Source organism: Monodelphis domestica, chromosome 1 (genome assembly GCF_027887165.1).
Source record: "Monodelphis domestica isolate mMonDom1 chromosome 1, mMonDom1.pri, whole genome shotgun sequence".
Lineage (NCBI taxonomy): Eukaryota > Metazoa > Chordata > Mammalia > Didelphimorphia > Didelphidae > Monodelphis > Monodelphis domestica.
The window spans coordinates 524270732-524288145 of record NC_077227.1 but is presented as its reverse complement, the minus strand read 5'-3'; the positions used below and the strand labels follow the sequence as shown (position 1 = coordinate 524288145).

General features: G+C 36.7%; 1 protein-coding gene across 17 annotated transcripts in view; it reads right to left on the bottom strand.

Moving 5' to 3' along the window:
- Positions 1 to 4780: 4780 nt before the first annotated feature.
- Positions 4781 to 17414, bottom strand: part of BIRC6 (baculoviral IAP repeat containing 6) — a 286722-nt gene continuing 274088 nt past the window's right edge. For all 17 annotated transcript variants that reach the window (XM_007476045.3, XM_007476050.3, XM_007476047.3 and 14 more), the window contains 2 exons: positions 9321 to 9455; positions 4781 to 5928 (listed from right to left, as the gene is read on the bottom strand). In XM_007476045.3, coding sequence (XP_007476107.1) covers positions 5749 to 5928; positions 9321 to 9455 — 315 coding nt within the window. In that variant the 3' untranslated portion in view covers positions 4781 to 5748. The remainder of the gene's footprint in view (positions 5929 to 9320; positions 9456 to 17414) is intronic.

The window sequence follows — 17414 nt, the reverse complement described above, 5'->3', positions numbered from 1 at the left end:
GGAATTCTTTAATTTGGCTAAAATATTCCTGGGAGTTGTTATTTAGGAATTTATTGTAGGAGGTGATCTGGATTTTTTTCAATTTCTATTTTACCCTTTTGTTCAAGAATATCAGGGCAGTTTTCTTTGATAATTTCTTGCAATATGTCTAGTTTTTTTAATCATGATTTTATAATAAGTGAAAATTAATATATCTACCCAGTTATTAATTTTATAAAGTTCATTAATAGAAAAGGTAGATCAGCATAGTTTAAAATCTTTCTTACTCTAAGTTCTCCAACCACATTTCCCCTAATCTTTCTCTCCTTCACCTATCTCTCCAGCCCCGTGTCTGTCCAAGAAGCCCAAGCAAACCTGCCCCCTCTCTTATATTGACGTACAGCACATTCAAACATAACTCTAATATTTGAAATATGTTGATGGACCAGCTAGGCTACTCAGGAGGGGGAGGGGATGAGATCCCCTCAGCACAATATTCAGGTAGTCAATAAATCCTAGATTGTCTCTCCTGGATCGACTTCCAGGTGAGTTGTTTTTTCAATGAGATATTTTATATTTTTTCCATTCTTTTGTTTTTGTTTTATTATTTCTTAATGTCTCATGAAGTCATTAGCGTCTATTCCCAGTTATAATTTTTAATGATTTTCTTCCATGACCTTTTGGTCCTCATTTTCCATTTGGTCCATTCTACTTTTTGTGGAACTTTTTTATTCATTAGATATGTGTCTCTTTTTCTAGACTGATTTTGCTTTTTAAGCTATTTTCATTTCCCTATTTTTCTTCCACCTCTTATTTGATTTTTGAATTCCTTTTTGAGCTCTTACAGAGCCGGAGACCAATTCACATTTTTCTTTGAAGTTTTGCATATGGTTGCTTTGTTCTCACTGATCCCTACTGAATGTGTCTTGATCTTTTCTCCATAAAAACTTTCTATGGTTAGGTATTTCTTTTGTTGTTTGATCATTTTCCCAGCCTTTTTTCCTTTTTAAACTTTTACTTATATCTAAATGGTGAGCTGTTATTATGATAGAGGGGGCACTCTCTTTGAACATCAGTTTTTCCTTAGTGCTACTCTTGGCTTTAGTTCTGGTTTTCCATAAGTTTCAGTTCTTCCAAGGTAGTATAAAGGCCTGTGGACTGAGAGATCTGAAAGCTACTGATGCAGTCTCCTCTAGAAACTGCTAATGGCTTGCAGGACTCAGAGCACTGTGAGCTACTTTGCTCTGGGGTGAGGAGCTTCCCCACAGGTTTTCCCCTTTGGATGGGCCAAACACTAGAACTAGTTAAGTGAGCTAGGACTTTGGGACCTCACTGCATGTTTATGCCAGGGCTTGGGACTTTAAGAGGTAGATATGGGGTACTCTGCCTTTGGCTTAGGCAGGGTCTCAGGATCTTGAGGATGGCTTGTGCCCAGGTTCAGAACCTAGTGCAGTAGGTGGGAGGTGGGTGGCCTATACTCCTTTGGGCGTAGTCTTGACTTCTAGTTCCCCTCTTCACCCCATGAAATAAATCCTCTCTGCCCATTTTTCAAGTTGTTTTCCACAGGACAGTTACCTCATTCCCTTTCTTTGTTGGTTCTGTGGCTCCAGTTGTGTTAAGGCATCATATTAAGGTTGGATTGTGAGGATTCTCACAGCAGTTCTAGCTTTCATTGCTACTAAGCCACTATTTTGGCTCCCTTTCCCAAGGCATGTTTTGGAAATGTTGCAAAGGTGAAATTGATGGGCCTTGGCCACATATTGGGGAGGAATCCAGGTAGACTCTAAGGTTACAAGCCTGAGGTACTGGGAGGATGGTATGATTTCCACAGTAATAGGGAAGGTTGGGGTGGGGAGGAAATGTTTAAGGGAAAAGATGAGTATTGTTTTGGATATAAAGATGTCTATTGCATATCTAAGATATCTGAGGGACAGGACAGAGATGGAATTATATCCAGGGGAGCTGAGATTATCAAGTTAAACAGTGGAGAGCTAGGATTCAGGTTGTATAAAAGTCCTGTAGACATCTTAAAGTAAAAAAGTGCAAAACGTACTATTTTTCTCTAACAAGTTCTAAGTTTTACTATTGAGGGCATCCCCATTTTTGCAGTATACTGAGTTCACAACTGAGGGAGCATCCTTAATTCCTCACTCTCATACTTCCTGTATCCACTGTTGCCGAGTTCTGTCAAGTCTTTGTCACAACATCCTTGGATACACTCCTTCTGTCCCGACACTTCTATTGTTGTGGTATAAGTAAGTCCTCATCATCTCATCCCTGGACTTCAGTAACCTGCTAATGGGTCAGTCTCACAAATCTCCCAACTCTAGTCTCTCCTCTATTCAGCTATTAAAGTGATTTTTCCTAACATACAAGGTAAGCCCAAACCTTATTTGACCAACTGAACTGATTCACCAACTAATTTTGGGAGCAATGATAAAATCTGCTGGAGTTCAAAGCTCTTCATAATCTGGCTCATCTTCCTCTTTCTTTCTTTTTCTTCATCTCCAATTTTCCTTCAAGTTCCAGATAAAATTTCCTTAAAAAACTTCTTTAAGAAGTCTTTCCCTATCAATGCCATCACCTTCCCTCTCCTGGTTATGTCCCACATCCCCTGCCTTGCTCTTCTTATTTGCAATGTTATGTCCTCCAATACATTGGGAGTACTGGAGAGTGAGGATGGTTTTATTGCCCAGCACCAAGTGCCTAGTGTTGAATAAACTGCTGTTTGAATAAATGCCCTCTTTTTCTGCACAGACTCAGAATTTGCCTCCTCTTTGGAATTAAGGCACAAATAGCTCTCCTTCTCTAGAATAGCTCTACTCCCTGCTTTGTGTACCTTGAAATGTATCATGCCCATTTACTTGTCTAAAATGAATGCAATGAATGTTGGTCTGTCTGCCTAGGACTCAGTGTTGATAACTATTTCAATGGCATAAGTTGCCACTGCAATTCCTGTTGAGCATAAATCAGATCTACTATACAGTAAGTTTCTGAAGAGGCAGGTAGGTGGCTCAATGGATAAAGCCCTGGACTTGCAATAAGGAAGACCTGGGTTCAAATCTACCCTCAGATACTCACTTGTTGGGTAACCCTGGACAAAACACTTAACCTATTTGCCTTAATCCACTGGAGAAGAAAATGGTGAGCCACTCCAGCATCTTTTACCAAGAAAACCTCATGGACAATTTGGTTCATGAGGTCCTGAAGAGTCAGACATAACTGAACAGCAACAAACTCCTGAAAAAAAAAATCAATGAAACAAATCTTGTGTCAGCAAGCCTGTTTCTGGAAGGTGGACTAGAATTTGTAATTTGTCCCTATGTTCTAATGTGTGAAGAGTCTATGAAATTGGAGGAATTGCATTATAGATAGAAATATGCCTGTTCTGAAGACTAAGCCATTATTGCCTATGATTTCTAGAGAAAGTAAATTCTACCAATTCTCCAAAGTACCCCCCCCCCCTCAATTCTTACCTTCTGTTTTAGTATCAACTCTAAGACAAGAGAGCAGGAAGGGCTAGATCACTTGGCTTGGGTTACACTTAGGATGTGTCGGAGACAAGATATGAACCCAGGTTGTCTTGACTGCCATTCTATCCACTGTGCCACCTAGCCACTCCTCCCCAAAGTTCTAAACAAAAACACGGCATCTTTGTTTTTTGTTTCTGATCATGTTGGTTTCTGAACTGACATAAATGTGCCCCTAGGTCAGAAACCAAGCAAGTATCACATCCCCTTAAAAAAGTCTGGAAGGTGTCCTCATCATCACACAAAACATTTAGAATCTTAAGAATCTGGAATGCAAATCTCTTATTTACATTCTGAAATTACTTTCTATATTTCTGTTGTATAACTAAATTTTATAATATCAGGTAGCTGGCAGCATGTGTGTGTGTGGGGAAGGGGGATGTGTGAGGGTGGTTGAGGAAAGTCCATCTTTCCTCTACTACATAATGGCTACGTGACTATGAGAAAACCACACCCCACATTATCTATGTCAATAATAACTATGTTGATCATTAAGCCTAGGTCGAAATAAAAAGTGAGAACCTAGCCCTCATTACACTCACTCCCACCAAAAGGACAACAACGACGAGAGGATTTGGAGTCAGAAGACCTGGGTTCAAATCCCAGCCTTTCCACTTTCTAGATCCTTTCTACACTTCAGCTTCCCCATCAACAAAAGGTGAGGTGCCCTGTGAGGTTCTGTCTAGAATCTAATACAGGCTTCCACGACCCTTTGATGCCACAAGCAATAGTAGCATGGTTACTATGTTGACTTAGTTCTGTGCATGATGTATAGACTTCTAGACCTACCTCATTACTCACTTTCAGGCCCGAAAATACAGCAGAAACACTGACTTCAACTGTTGTTTCTGGGAATATGTGGTCCATGGAGACTTTTAATGCAGGAGGCATGTCACATACAGAAGTACAGATCTATTTCTCCAACTCTAGTTCTAGATTTAGCTTTATGAGAATACTCCCCTTGTTTTGCCCAAAGCAATGATGACCCATTAAGAATGTTGCATCTGAACACAGGCTCACAGATCATGTAGGTCTTAACTTTTTGCATAAAACATTTTTAATGATCTATAAATTAGTTTAATCTTAGGGTTTTTTCTTTATTGTAATAAAAATGCAGCTCAGGTCCGGAACCCTTTATCTTCATGCCTAAAAAAGTGTGCATTTCCCATAAGGTGTCCCTCCTCCCCTTCGTTCCTAAATACATTTCTCCAGTACTCTGTAGAATCCAAAGTTTATAGAGTGGCATGTAATTTTAGAAACAAGACATATACTAATCCACCTAATATTTTATTTATTTGGCTCTAAGCATTTGCATGAAAATGAATCTATACTCTAGGTACAGAATACACTGTAATAGCACCAGAGGGGCACACCCTCTCTGCTCTCTATATTCTCAATACATACATGTGACTTTAGTAAAAACCAGACAGTCCAGTTAAGAAGAGCCCTTTGCCCTTTAGCCTAGCCCTTTGTAAGGAGTCAGTTATGATGGATGTTTAAAATTGATCATTACTTTTTACATATTTCACCTCAAAGAATGGATGCAATCCAGAGGCCCAAATGCTGGCATGAGATAAAATCATGTCCATTTATTTTTCTGCATTTTTAGAATTAGTAAGCATAAAATTAAATACGTTGAATGTAATAAATTCATCCATACAAGTGCAAGGTTCCAGCTATATTGTAGTTCATGGCAGATTTATTATTTTAAAAAATGTACCAGTAAATCATAAAAGAGGGAGCATGTCCATTTAACTTTTATTGAAGTATATAGGTCTTCGGAAATCAAACTTGTGTGCATTAAGGTATGGCCAAACATAGAATCTATCAAATTCAGTGAAAAGTTGTTGACTTTAAATAGTAGCTGTAAGAATGACCAATATATATTCTTTGTTACAACTGCCCTCACTCTACAAGTAAAAAAAAATAATAAACATTCAGTAAACATTCTTTCCTAAGGTAGTTTCCCTTATATAGCAGTGATTTATCCATTTCTTGTATACACAAATTTTTTGAACATACCAATCAGTGGTTCTCACAATTGAAAAATAAAAGCACAAAAAAGTTTACACTCTTGTACAGGTAAATAAAAGATCATCTTGAATTAAACTGTATATCCTTAAGGGCATAGTATAGTTTCAGTTCCATTACCTATGACATAATTATTAGCTTCTTACATACAAATATTGACATATTTGGCTTGTGCTTCAAAGCCTTATTAAGCCCATGTCAGAGCAGCTCATAACTGGAAATCACTGTGGAGCTCTTTACTGCTGCTGGGGGTAACCTGGTCATGCAATGCAGCCTCCTCGGAGCCTGCTGCGGCACTGCACATTGCTGAGGAGTCGTCAGCCTCCGGGTCCAAGCCATCTGGACAGGGGAGTTTTAGAAGCTCTTCTCGAAGTTGTGCAGTGTGGCGCTAAACAGAGGGGCAAAAAGAGCTTTTAGTATTGCACATCATTTGGGAAGCATAGTGGGAAGAAAATTCCATTTACATAAAAGGGAAAGGACTGGGCACTTATGAGCACCTACTCTGAACCAGGCACAGTGCTTTATGAAACAAATATTATCTCATTTAATCCTCACAACAATCTAGGAGATAGGTCTATTATTACATTTAACAGGCAGGGAAACTGAGGAAGGTTACAATTAAATGACTTGCCCAGGGTCATATAGTGTTTTGAATATGGATTTGAATGCCAGTCTGACTGGAATTGGGGCTCTAGCCACTATACCACCTGGTTGCCTAAACAAATTCTGCTGATAAAGAAAATCCAATTATTATGTACTTGGTCAAATGTTAAGAATAATACATTTCTGAGATGAATAAAAACCAAATCAAGGAGGAAATGTTTTGACTAAAGTGAATGAGTTCTGAAATGTACTATTTAGTAGTGGTTGAAGAGATTTCTGTTCCTCATAGATAGTTCCCTAGGCTGACTAAAGTAATATTCTAGTTTTTGAGCAAAGGGGAGATTATCCACGAATATCACAAGCACTGGGTGCTTCATGGCATCATCACTTAAAGATTTCCTATAATTTATTTTCAAAATCAACATACATTTATTGTGTGTGATTAGATGCATGATAATACCAATTAGCATACATTAACAGACATCTGTTACAGTTATAGCATTTCAGAGAACAGTGAATGTGGGTTATAATGGCTGGAATAAAACTACAAAGAGGAGAGAAAAGCTGAGGTCAAAGGAATAAGCCAAGGCCTGTTTTTCTAATTAATACAGTTTGTTTGGAATTGGAAATAGAGGGATAGTCTAGGATCAGGCTGAAGAGTATGGATATTTTATTTACAATGGGGTAAACACTGAAGTTCTGGGGTATGGAAGCACATTTTAAATGTTCTTATTAGCATAATTGAGAATATTAAAAATATTTCTCTGGTCTTAAAAAAACCAAACACCCTTCCACATTTCTTGGTTTGAAGGTAAACAAGGTTGAGGAACAAGTCTTTCTTAGGGAAATGGATTAAAGGTGTTACCTAAACTGTACAGTTTATGGATCATTGTCTTCCCTAACCCCAGAAGCCACAGGGCTATCTATAGGCAGTCTCCCTTAACTTATCATCAGAGCTAAGGAAGAAGGGACCTTGTTTTACTCCAGAGAATATTGGGGGAAGAGGGGAGAAAAAGGGTGGTGGTCATCAAATAAACTAAGTAGTAACTTGTTTTGGAATATTCTTTATTCAAAAATTTTATATCTTTCTATTCCAAGAAGATTTAAGGTAGTATGTCTGAGGGCATGTGGAAGCCATGCCAGTGTGGATATCTTTCTCTGGAGGAAATGATGTGAGTATAGTATAATGATGAATAAGTAAATTGTTTCTGGCAGTCTTGTGACTAAAACAATATAGCATTATTACTTTTTCTCCAATCAGGGGCAGGAGAATGACATAGGCAAAACAATATTTTAAATAAGTTTAACTTTGTTATATTTTTCATTTATATATATATAATGTTATATTTTATAACAAATATCATACTGAGTAATTGAGATGATATGAATTTTGAGCTTAAGTTTCCTCATTTTTATAATGACTCTCCTTCTCTCCCTCCCCTCCCAGTAAATAGGAGATGCTTGTAAGCCACTGGGAATGTAAACCAGGACATAATCTCTGGTAATGTGTGCTTAGCTGTTATCAGCAGGGACTTGCTGACCTTTAAATATTCTTGAATAGAACTTCTGTGAATATGGGATAAACTCTCCCCTGACCATTTTTAGATTTAATCATCAAAAGCATATATACACCACACTTATCCTTAAGTATGGGGAGGTCTGCGAACCATTTGTATGTGGAAGTGGTTGACGAATCAGAATCAACTGACTGTCCCCTAGGCAGTCCTAAGCAAAGCTAAAAGCTGAAATTGGTCCAGGTAATGGAAGGAAGGAGCAGGAAGTGGCAAAAGGAAAGGTTTTTAAAAGTGGCAAGAACTTCCTTTGACATGGTATGTCACCTTCAACTTGATCCTGGAGGTGCTCTGGCTTGGGACCTCAGACTGCTCTTCAATTTTCCCTTAGAACTACCACATGGGTGAGTGAAAAAGGCTGACTCCTTTTCCCTGGCTTGTACTGGAGGTACTAGCCTCCGGAGAGGCCCCTCAATTTGGAGGAGGCCTCATGGCTAAAACCCTTGTTTAATTTACCTCTGGGCCCCCTTTGCTAGGGCCTCTGAAGCCCTACTGGTTCAGACCAGGCCGGAATAAATGTCTATGCTCTGATTTCCTTACTGTCACTCTTTCTCCTTTTGTAAATAAACTATCATAAAAAGTCATTCTGACTTGAGTAACAATTTCTGGTGAACACACTCTTAATAAATTTAGTTCAACCCTTTAATATTTTACCCCTTACTCTTCCAAGGAATGGATCACTACTTTATTAGATAAATCCTGATGTTATGAGGCAAATTTAAATATAACAAAGAGGTTAATTTTTTTTAACCCTTGACAGAAGCAAAGAGACTAGAATAATGATAGCCCAAGTATGAGATGATGAGGGATTGGACTAGGGTGAAGGCAGTGGAAAACAGAAAAGAAAGGATGGTGAGTTCAAGAAAAACATTATTGTTATGAGAGAAGTAAAGAAGAGAATAGATAGGTCTTAAAAACTTCACGTATAGAGGCTACCTCTCCTAGAAATTGGGCAATGAAAGTTTAGAAATGAGAAGAGAAAAAGAGTGACAAGATCAAGGGAGTACCAGAGGTGAAAGGAAATTTTTCTTTAAGAAGAGGGGTCCTCAGAATGGCTATAAGTAGAATGGAAGATGCCAAAACATAGTAATTATGACCATGTTAGAGACTGAGTGTTTCTGACTCAAAAAAATTTTTGTTCACAGACTCAAGTTTGAGAAAACTACATTTGAAGTGAATTCATTGGCAGAACTGTTGTCCCTTTTCTGTAGAGGGTAGTCAATAGTATAGATGACTTAATTTTAAATATTTTTTCTTTCCAGCTTCCTTTTCCTATTGGAATCAAGGATAGCTTCATGTGGAAGCTAAGTGGCCTCCGCTCATCTTTCCTGAATTCAAATCCAGTCTCAAGACACTTACTAGCTATGTGACCCTGGGCAAGTCACTTAATCCTGTTTGCTTTAGTTTCCACATCTGTAAAATGAGCTGAAGAAAATGGCAAACCACTCCAGCATTTCTGCTGAGAAAGCTCCAAAAGGCCTCAGTAAGAGTTAGAAACAACTGAAAAATGATGAACGATGACTAAATTTTGCTAATTCTACTAAAACAGCCTCACACTGACCACAGGATTCCCACTATTCAGGAAATAAGGACTGGTTCCACTTACCTTCAAAGCTGCTGCATGGTGAGACATGGTCCTGCCTACCCGTTTGTCACTGCTGTACTGTTGTATGTCTGCAATCCATTCCTCACATTGGGCCATGATCTCAACTCTTTTCAAGTAAAAGTGTTTGTGTATAACCTGTAAGAAAAAAGGTAATGTAAGAAAATTTATGAGAGGGATTGTGGGATGCTTCCTACCCCTCCTAATACTCCCTACAGTCAAAAATAACTCCACAGAATCAATGCTAAAAGTGACAAAAACAGACAGGAGTTACAAGTGATACTGAATAGTCAGAGATTGCTAGGGAGTAAGGTTTCAGACTTCTTGGCCTTACCCCCATGGGCAGGGCCAGAACAAACAACTTGGAATCAACAAAGTAGCCCCTGGAGACAGGATCTGCAAGCTCACCTTATGTGCAGAACCCTGAGCTGGCCTCTGAAAGGATACTGCTGGAATAGCCAAATGCAAGTCCCTGGGAGCAACTGTGTTAACTGTGACCTTGATTCTGGAGATCTTCCACTGGCCTACCACTGTGGGTGGAAGGAGTGGACATTGAAGGTCTACAGGGTTCCAGGCCCTGATTTCTCACTGCTAACCAATGAGAGCTTTTAGGGGCCCAGAGAACTCAGACCAGTCATCTGCTCTATCCCAGAGAAGAGGAAAAAAGGCACATGGGTGAGAGTGGTTGTTAGGGTGCTGAGGTCCTGATGGCTGTGATCACTCCCAAAAAGTTGCAGAACTGCCCCTGGCCTCTGGTTGGTGCACCTGAAGTCAATCACGGACTGGGGTTTGAGTAGGGGAATGGGAATTATGTAAGATCCTGAACTGTAGAAACTAAAATAACTAAATAGGGCCCAGGGAATTACAATCACATGCAAAAAATCCTGAAACCTGGGGCACTATTCCTCAGCACCCTAGGAATCCTGCGACACCAGCATAAAGCTAATAATTAAGTTTATTGGCCTGGCTGCTAAAAAAAAAACCCAAAACAAACAAAAAAAAAACCAAACACACACACACACACACACACACACACACACACAGGACAAAGAACTCAACTACTGATAGCTATTATGGGGACAAAGAAGACCAGGGTTCAAACTCAGAGCACAGTAAAGTAAAAACACTTACTTCAAAAACATCAAAGAAATACAACAAATGGAAACAAGTTTAAATGAGGTTGAGGAAAAATTAAGGGAAAAAATAAGATCAATGCAAGAAAATCATAAAAGAAAGACCACTCAGATGGAGGGAAATACAGAAACTCATGGAAGAGAATAATTTATTAACTAGAACTGGATAAGGAGAAGCTAGACTTCTTACAACAACAAAAAATAATAAAGGAAAATCAATAGAGTGAAATAATAGGAGAGAATATGACACATTGTATCACAAAAACGAGTGAGTTGGAAAATAGATCAAGGAGAGACAATAGAAGAATTGTTGAATTCCCAGAAAGGGGAAAAAAAAAGAATTTAGAACCATACTCTAGGAAATCACAAAGGAAAACTGCCCAGAAATTCTAGAAGCAAAGGGCAAAATAGAAATTGAATAATAATAATAAAAATAGAATCTCAAAGAGATCGAAAGATTAAAAAGCATAGGAACATCATTGCAAAGTTTCATAGTACCCAGCTTAAGAAGAAAATACTATAAGCAACAAGAAAAATGATTGGAGTACTGTGATAATCCAAGACTTAGAAACTGTGACATTAAGAGAATGAAGGGTGAGCAAAGAAACTGGTTTCACAACCAAGAAAAACATCATCAGAAAAGTTGAGCATAATTATACAAAGTTAAAAAAATGGACGTTTAACAAACTAAAGGAGTTTCAACTATTCTTAGGGAAAAACCCAGAAGCCAGTAAAAATTCTGATCTATACTTTTTAGCTGTGAGACCCTGGGCAAGACACTTAATCTCCATTTCCCAGTCCTTACTGCTCCTTCCTCCTCCTTAGAATCAATCCATAGTATTGGTTCTAAGGTGGAAGATAAGGGTTAGAAAAGAAAAGAGTGACATCATTACCTGGGTACTTTGATCAAATTAACCAATACTATCTATTTCCCCCTACCCCCAACCAGTTCCTAGTCTAATTTATTAGTTCAATAGTTCTACCAGGATATTTTGAAAGGGTATATATAGATGGAATGAACCAAAGTAATAAAATAGACCAGGAAGTGGTAAAATGGATCTCATTTAAAAAGAGGAATAAGTAGAAGAACTGCAGCAGAGAAGGAGAGGATGGAGTGGAAAATCCTATTCTCATCAGATCTGGGTAAAGGAGAAAATATACACAACTAGAAGGGTAAAAATCTTCAGAACATACAGAGAAATAGAATGGAAAAGGGATATGATAAGGGAGAGAGTAAGACTACATAGAATATAGCTGAAGGATTAATAGAAGTAAGGGTAGGATAAAAGAAAGGAAGGCCAGGGGATAAGAAAAGGGAGGGTACCTAAAAAGAAACCCATCAAGAAATGGAGGGTAAGAACTGCTGGGTTTGTACTCCAAAGAGAAAATAGGGAAAAATATGTGCACAAAAATATTTATAGCTGTGCTCTTTGAAGCAGCAAAAAAAAAAAAGGAAAATGAGGGGGTGTTAATCATTTGGGGAATGGCTGAAGAAATTGTGGTATCTGATGGTGATGGAATACTAATATGCTAAAAGGAATGAACTGGGGCATTTCTATGTGAACTGGAAAGACCTCAGAGGGAAAAAAGCAGAACCAGAACATTGTACACAAAGACTGATACACTGTGGCACAATTGCATGTAATAGACTTTTCTACTAGCAGCAATGCAATGATCTAGGAGAACCCAGAGGAACTTATGAAAAAGAACCCTATCTACATCCAGAGAAAGAACTGTGTGAGTAGAAACGCAGAAGAAAAACAACTGCTTGATCATATGGGTTGATAGGGAAATGGTTGGGGATGCAGACTCTAAATGATCAGCCTAGTGCAAATATTACTAATATGGAAATAGCTTTTGATCAATAATACATGAAAAACCCACTTGAATTGCTCGTTGGCTAAGGGAGGCAAGAGGGGGAAGGGAGGAGGGTGAGGGAAAGAACATGAATCATGTAACCATGGAAAAATAATCTAAATTATTAATTTAATTAATTTAAAAAAGAAATGGAGGGTAGGGTAGGGAATGTGAGGGCAAGATTGGGGGGATATGGAAGGGACTTTTGGAAAGAGTGGAGAGAAGAACTAAATGGGAAGTGGGGATGGACAAGGAAGGGATCCTTTGAAAGATGGGACGGTTTGAACTAGGAGAGCAAAGGGAGAGAAAAAGGGAAGATCTCAAAGAAGGGAGATGAATTGGAGAGGTAGTAGAGAGAAGAAACTGGACATTTGTAGAGGGGTATGGAAAAAAAGAGAAAGGACAAACAGTAAGGAAAAACAGAAGGGAGGGAACTTTACAATCAGTAATTATGACATCAAATGAGAACGGATAGCAAAAACCAACTTGACAATATGTTGTTAAATACTTAAAAATGAGAGACACATAAGAGTAAAAATAAAGGACTAAAGCAGAATATACTATGCTTTAGTTGATACAAAGGAAGCAGGGGTTTTGCTCATTTCACTCTGCATCAGTACATGGGGATCTTTCCAGTTCTTATAGAAATCAAGCACTTTATTGTTCCTTCCTGTACAATAGTATTCCATCACCATTACATACCTCAATTTGTTTAGCCATTCCTCTATAGAGGGATACCCCCTCATTTTCCAATTTTTTTTTTTGCCACCATAAAGAGAGCATCAATGGATATTTTTGTAATGCCCTTTTTAATTATCTCTTTGGGATACAAACAGTGATATTGCTGGATGAAAGGGCATGCATTCTTTTAAAGCCCTTTGGGCATAATTCTAAATTGCGTTCCAGAATGGTTGGATCAAATTACAACTTTACCAGCAATGTATTAGTGCCCCAATTTTGCCATATCCTCCTCCAATATTTATTATTTTCCTTTATTGTTATTAGCCAATCTGCTAGATGTGAGGTGGTAACACAAGAGTTGTTTTGATTTGCATTTCTCTAATGAGGAGGGATTTAGAAAATCTGTTCAAATGATTATTGATAGTTTTTATTTCTTTATTTGGAAACTGCCTATTCATATCACTTGACTATTTGTCAATTGGGGGATGCCTTGATTTATTGTACATTTGACTTAGTTCCCCTTATAAATCTGAGAAATTAGACCTTTGTCAGGAATTTTAAAAATTTTTTAAATTTCCCCCCAGTTTGTTGCTTCTCTTCTAATTTTGGTTGCATTGGTTTGGTTTGATTTGTACAAAACCTTTTTAATTTAATATAATCAAAATTATTCATTTTATATCTTCTAATGTGGATTTGTCTTAAATTCTTTCCTTTCCCAAAGATGTGACAGGTATGCTCTTCTATGTTTACTGAATTTTATTATAATTTCCCTCTTTATATTTAAATCATTTATCCATTTTGAATTTATCTTGATATAGGGTATGAGATGTTGATCTAAACCTAATTTTCCCCATACTGTTTTCCCGATTTTCTGAGCTGTTTTTGTCAAATAGTGGGTTTTTTCCCCAAAAGCTAGGCTTTGGGTTTATCAAACACTAACTTGCTGAGGTGATTTACCAAGTCTATTCCATTGATCCCCCTTCTATTTCTTAGCAGGTGCCATAATGTCTTGATGATCACTGTTTAAGATATGGTACTGCTAAGGCCACTACCCTAATAAACCTATTTTAGAAAAAGAAATCGAACAAGTTATAAATGAACTTCCTAAGAAAAAAAGCACAAGGATCAGATGAATATACAAGTGAATTCCACCAAATATTTAAGAATCAATCAATTCCAATATTAAACAAATTATCTGAATAATAGGTAAAGAAGGAATTTTACCAAACCCCTTTTATGCAACAAATATGGAGCTAACTGATAGAGCAAAAACAGAGAAAGAAAATTGAAAACTGTACACCAATCTCATTAATGAATATGGATGCAAAAATCCTAAATAAAATATTAGCTAGGAGGAAACATTTGACCAAATCACATTTATATCAGGAATGCAAAGATAGTTTAATATAAGGAAAATTATTAACCTAACTGATAATATCAATAACAAAAGTAATAATAAACTATTTGATTATATATCAATAGATACAGAAAAAGTTTCTGACAAAATACAACACATTCCAATTAAAAACATTGGAAAGCATTGGAATAGATTTTCCCCCTAAAATGACATAAAGTATCTATCTAAAATCATCAGCAAGTATTTTTATAATGGGGAGAGGATAGAAAGGTTCCCAGTTAGGTGAGGAATGAAACAAGGTTGCCCATTATCACCAGCATTATTTAACATGGTATTAGAAATGTGAGCAATAGGCGACAGCTAGGTGGTTCAGTGGATAGAGCACTAGGCTTAGAAATGGGAGGTCTCTGGGTTCAAATATGGCCCCAGACACTTCCTTGCTGTGTGATTTGGGTAAGTCATTTAACCCCCACTGCCTAGCCCTTATGGCTCTTAAGACTTGGAACCAATATTTTATTGATTTTAAGACAGAAGATAAGGGTTAAATAAAGAAGAAATGCTAGAAATAGAAGGAATTAGAATGGGCCAAGACGTAATAAAACTATCTGTTTATGGACAACATGATGATTATATGGGGGAAATTCTAGAGATTCAACTAAAAAGTTAGTTGCAACTATCAATTTTAGCAAAGTGGCAAGATATAAAATACCATTAGCATTTTTATATAATAATGATAAAATCCTGGAATATACCTGCCAAAGCAAACCCAAACATTTTATGAAGTACTTTTTATAAAAATAAAGTTATATCTAAGTAATTGGAGAAATATTTAAAATGACAATCCTCCCTCCATAATCTATTTATTTGATACCATTCCAATTACATTACCAAAAAATTATTTTATTTCCTTAGAGAAAAAAAATTAACAAAATCAATTTGGAAGAACAAAAGATAAATAATATCAAAATAATTATTTTTAATTTTTTAATTGATTAATTTAGAATATTTTCCCAATTCTTTCCCTCCTCTCCTCCGTCCCCCCTCCCAGATGTGATGAGCAATTCCACTGGGTCTTACATGTGTCATTATTCAAAAGCTATTTTCATATTATAAATATTTGCAATAGAGTGATTGTTCAAAGTCAACATCCTCAATCATATATTCATCAAACCATGAGATCAATCATATGTTTTTCTTCTGTGTTTCTATACCCACAGTTAAAAGAATTATTATTTTTTTAATCCAAAGGAAGAAAGTCTAATACTACCAGATTTTAAATTGTATTACAAAGCAATATTTATGAAAATTATCTAGTACCGTATAAAAAATAGAAAAGTAGATCAGTGACAGAACAGACACACAACACACAAGAATAAAATATTAGTTATATTTGACAAAAGCATAGATCCAAGTTTGGGGAATAAGAAATCAATATTTGGTTAAAATTGCTGGAAAAACTGGAAGCTAGTTTGGAAAAAACTAGATATAGACCAACATACCATATACACATGATCTAGACATAAAAACAGATATCATAAGTAAATCAGAACTACCAAACAGATTTATAGATAGGAGAGGAATTTATGAGGCAAGAAGAGAATGGAGAGCATTGTGAAAAATGCAGAATAGATAAAGTTGAGTACATTAAGTTGAAAAGTTTTTATACAAATAAAACAAATGCTGCCAAGATTAGAAGGAAAGCTGAAAACTCGGGGAAATTTTTATAGATGGTCTCTCAGATAGAGGCCTCATATCTAAAATATACATCAAACCTTTCTGAAATTTATAAGATCCATCCTCCCATTTGATAAATGGGCAAAACATATGAATAGACAATTTTTAGATGAAGAAATCAAAGCCATATGTAAGTATATGAAGAGATGCTCCAAATCACTGCTCATTAAAGAAATGCAAACCAAAACTCAGATCACTTCATACCCATCAGACTGGCTAACATGACAAAAAGGCAAAATGACAAGTGTTGACTAGGTTGTGGACAAATGGGGACCCTAATGCTGTGATTCAGCCACTTTGGAGATCAATTTGGAATTACACTCAGAGTGTTATAAAACTGTCCATAAGCTTAGACTCAACAATCATATTGCCGAGTCTGTTTCCCAAGGAGATCAAAGAAAAAGGAAAATCCGCATGTTTCAAAATATTCATAGCAGTTTTCTTTGTGGTGACAAAAAAGTGGAAATTATGGGGATGTTCAACAATTAGAGGAAGGCTAAATTAATTATGGTATATAATCATGATGGAATACGACTGTTCCAGAAGAAGTGATGAACAGGCTAATTTCAAAAAAATTTGGAAAAGAACTACATGAGATAATGAATGGTGAAATGAGGAGAACATTATACACATCTACAGAATTAATGCTGGAAGAATAAACTGTGAATGTTATCTCCAGAAATTGAACTGAAAGGTGAAACATAAAAGACAATTTATATGAACATGTTCTCCTGGACATCTTCTGTGATGTAGGTAGTGGATGGGACACTTATGGATGTTATTTATTTTGTAGATATGATGAAAAGTGAGCGATTTTATGATTTCATTTATGTACAATCTTTTTGTATATGAAAATGCTTTTCTTTGTTTTTGTAAAATATGGAATAAAAAATGTTTGAACTCATTTATGCAACTTTGTGTGATGCAAGTGATTTTCACAGTTAAATGCAATTAAAAATGAAATCAAAAGAACAACTTATTAGTTATAGTCTATCCTACACAAAGTAAAGGCTGACACACTCAGGTGGTTTTATAAGTTCCTATTGGGGGAGGGTCAGAATGGGTAGAACAAATATAAACTAAAAATCTATGTCAAGTTGGTTCAAGAGTGTGTTCAGACTTCCTAAATTCAAAATGCTAAGATAATGTATAAATGGGGATTTTGAACCTTTGACTTCATTCCCCAGAAGTCCTGAGTATTTCTGTGAACTTTAGATTAATCCACCCTACTTAGTCTAACAAAATCAGGAATGTCTACACCCATACTTAGGATTAAGTATCTAGGAGAATGGCCTATGAAAGACATGTGCTAGCAAATGACAAATCAGAAACAGT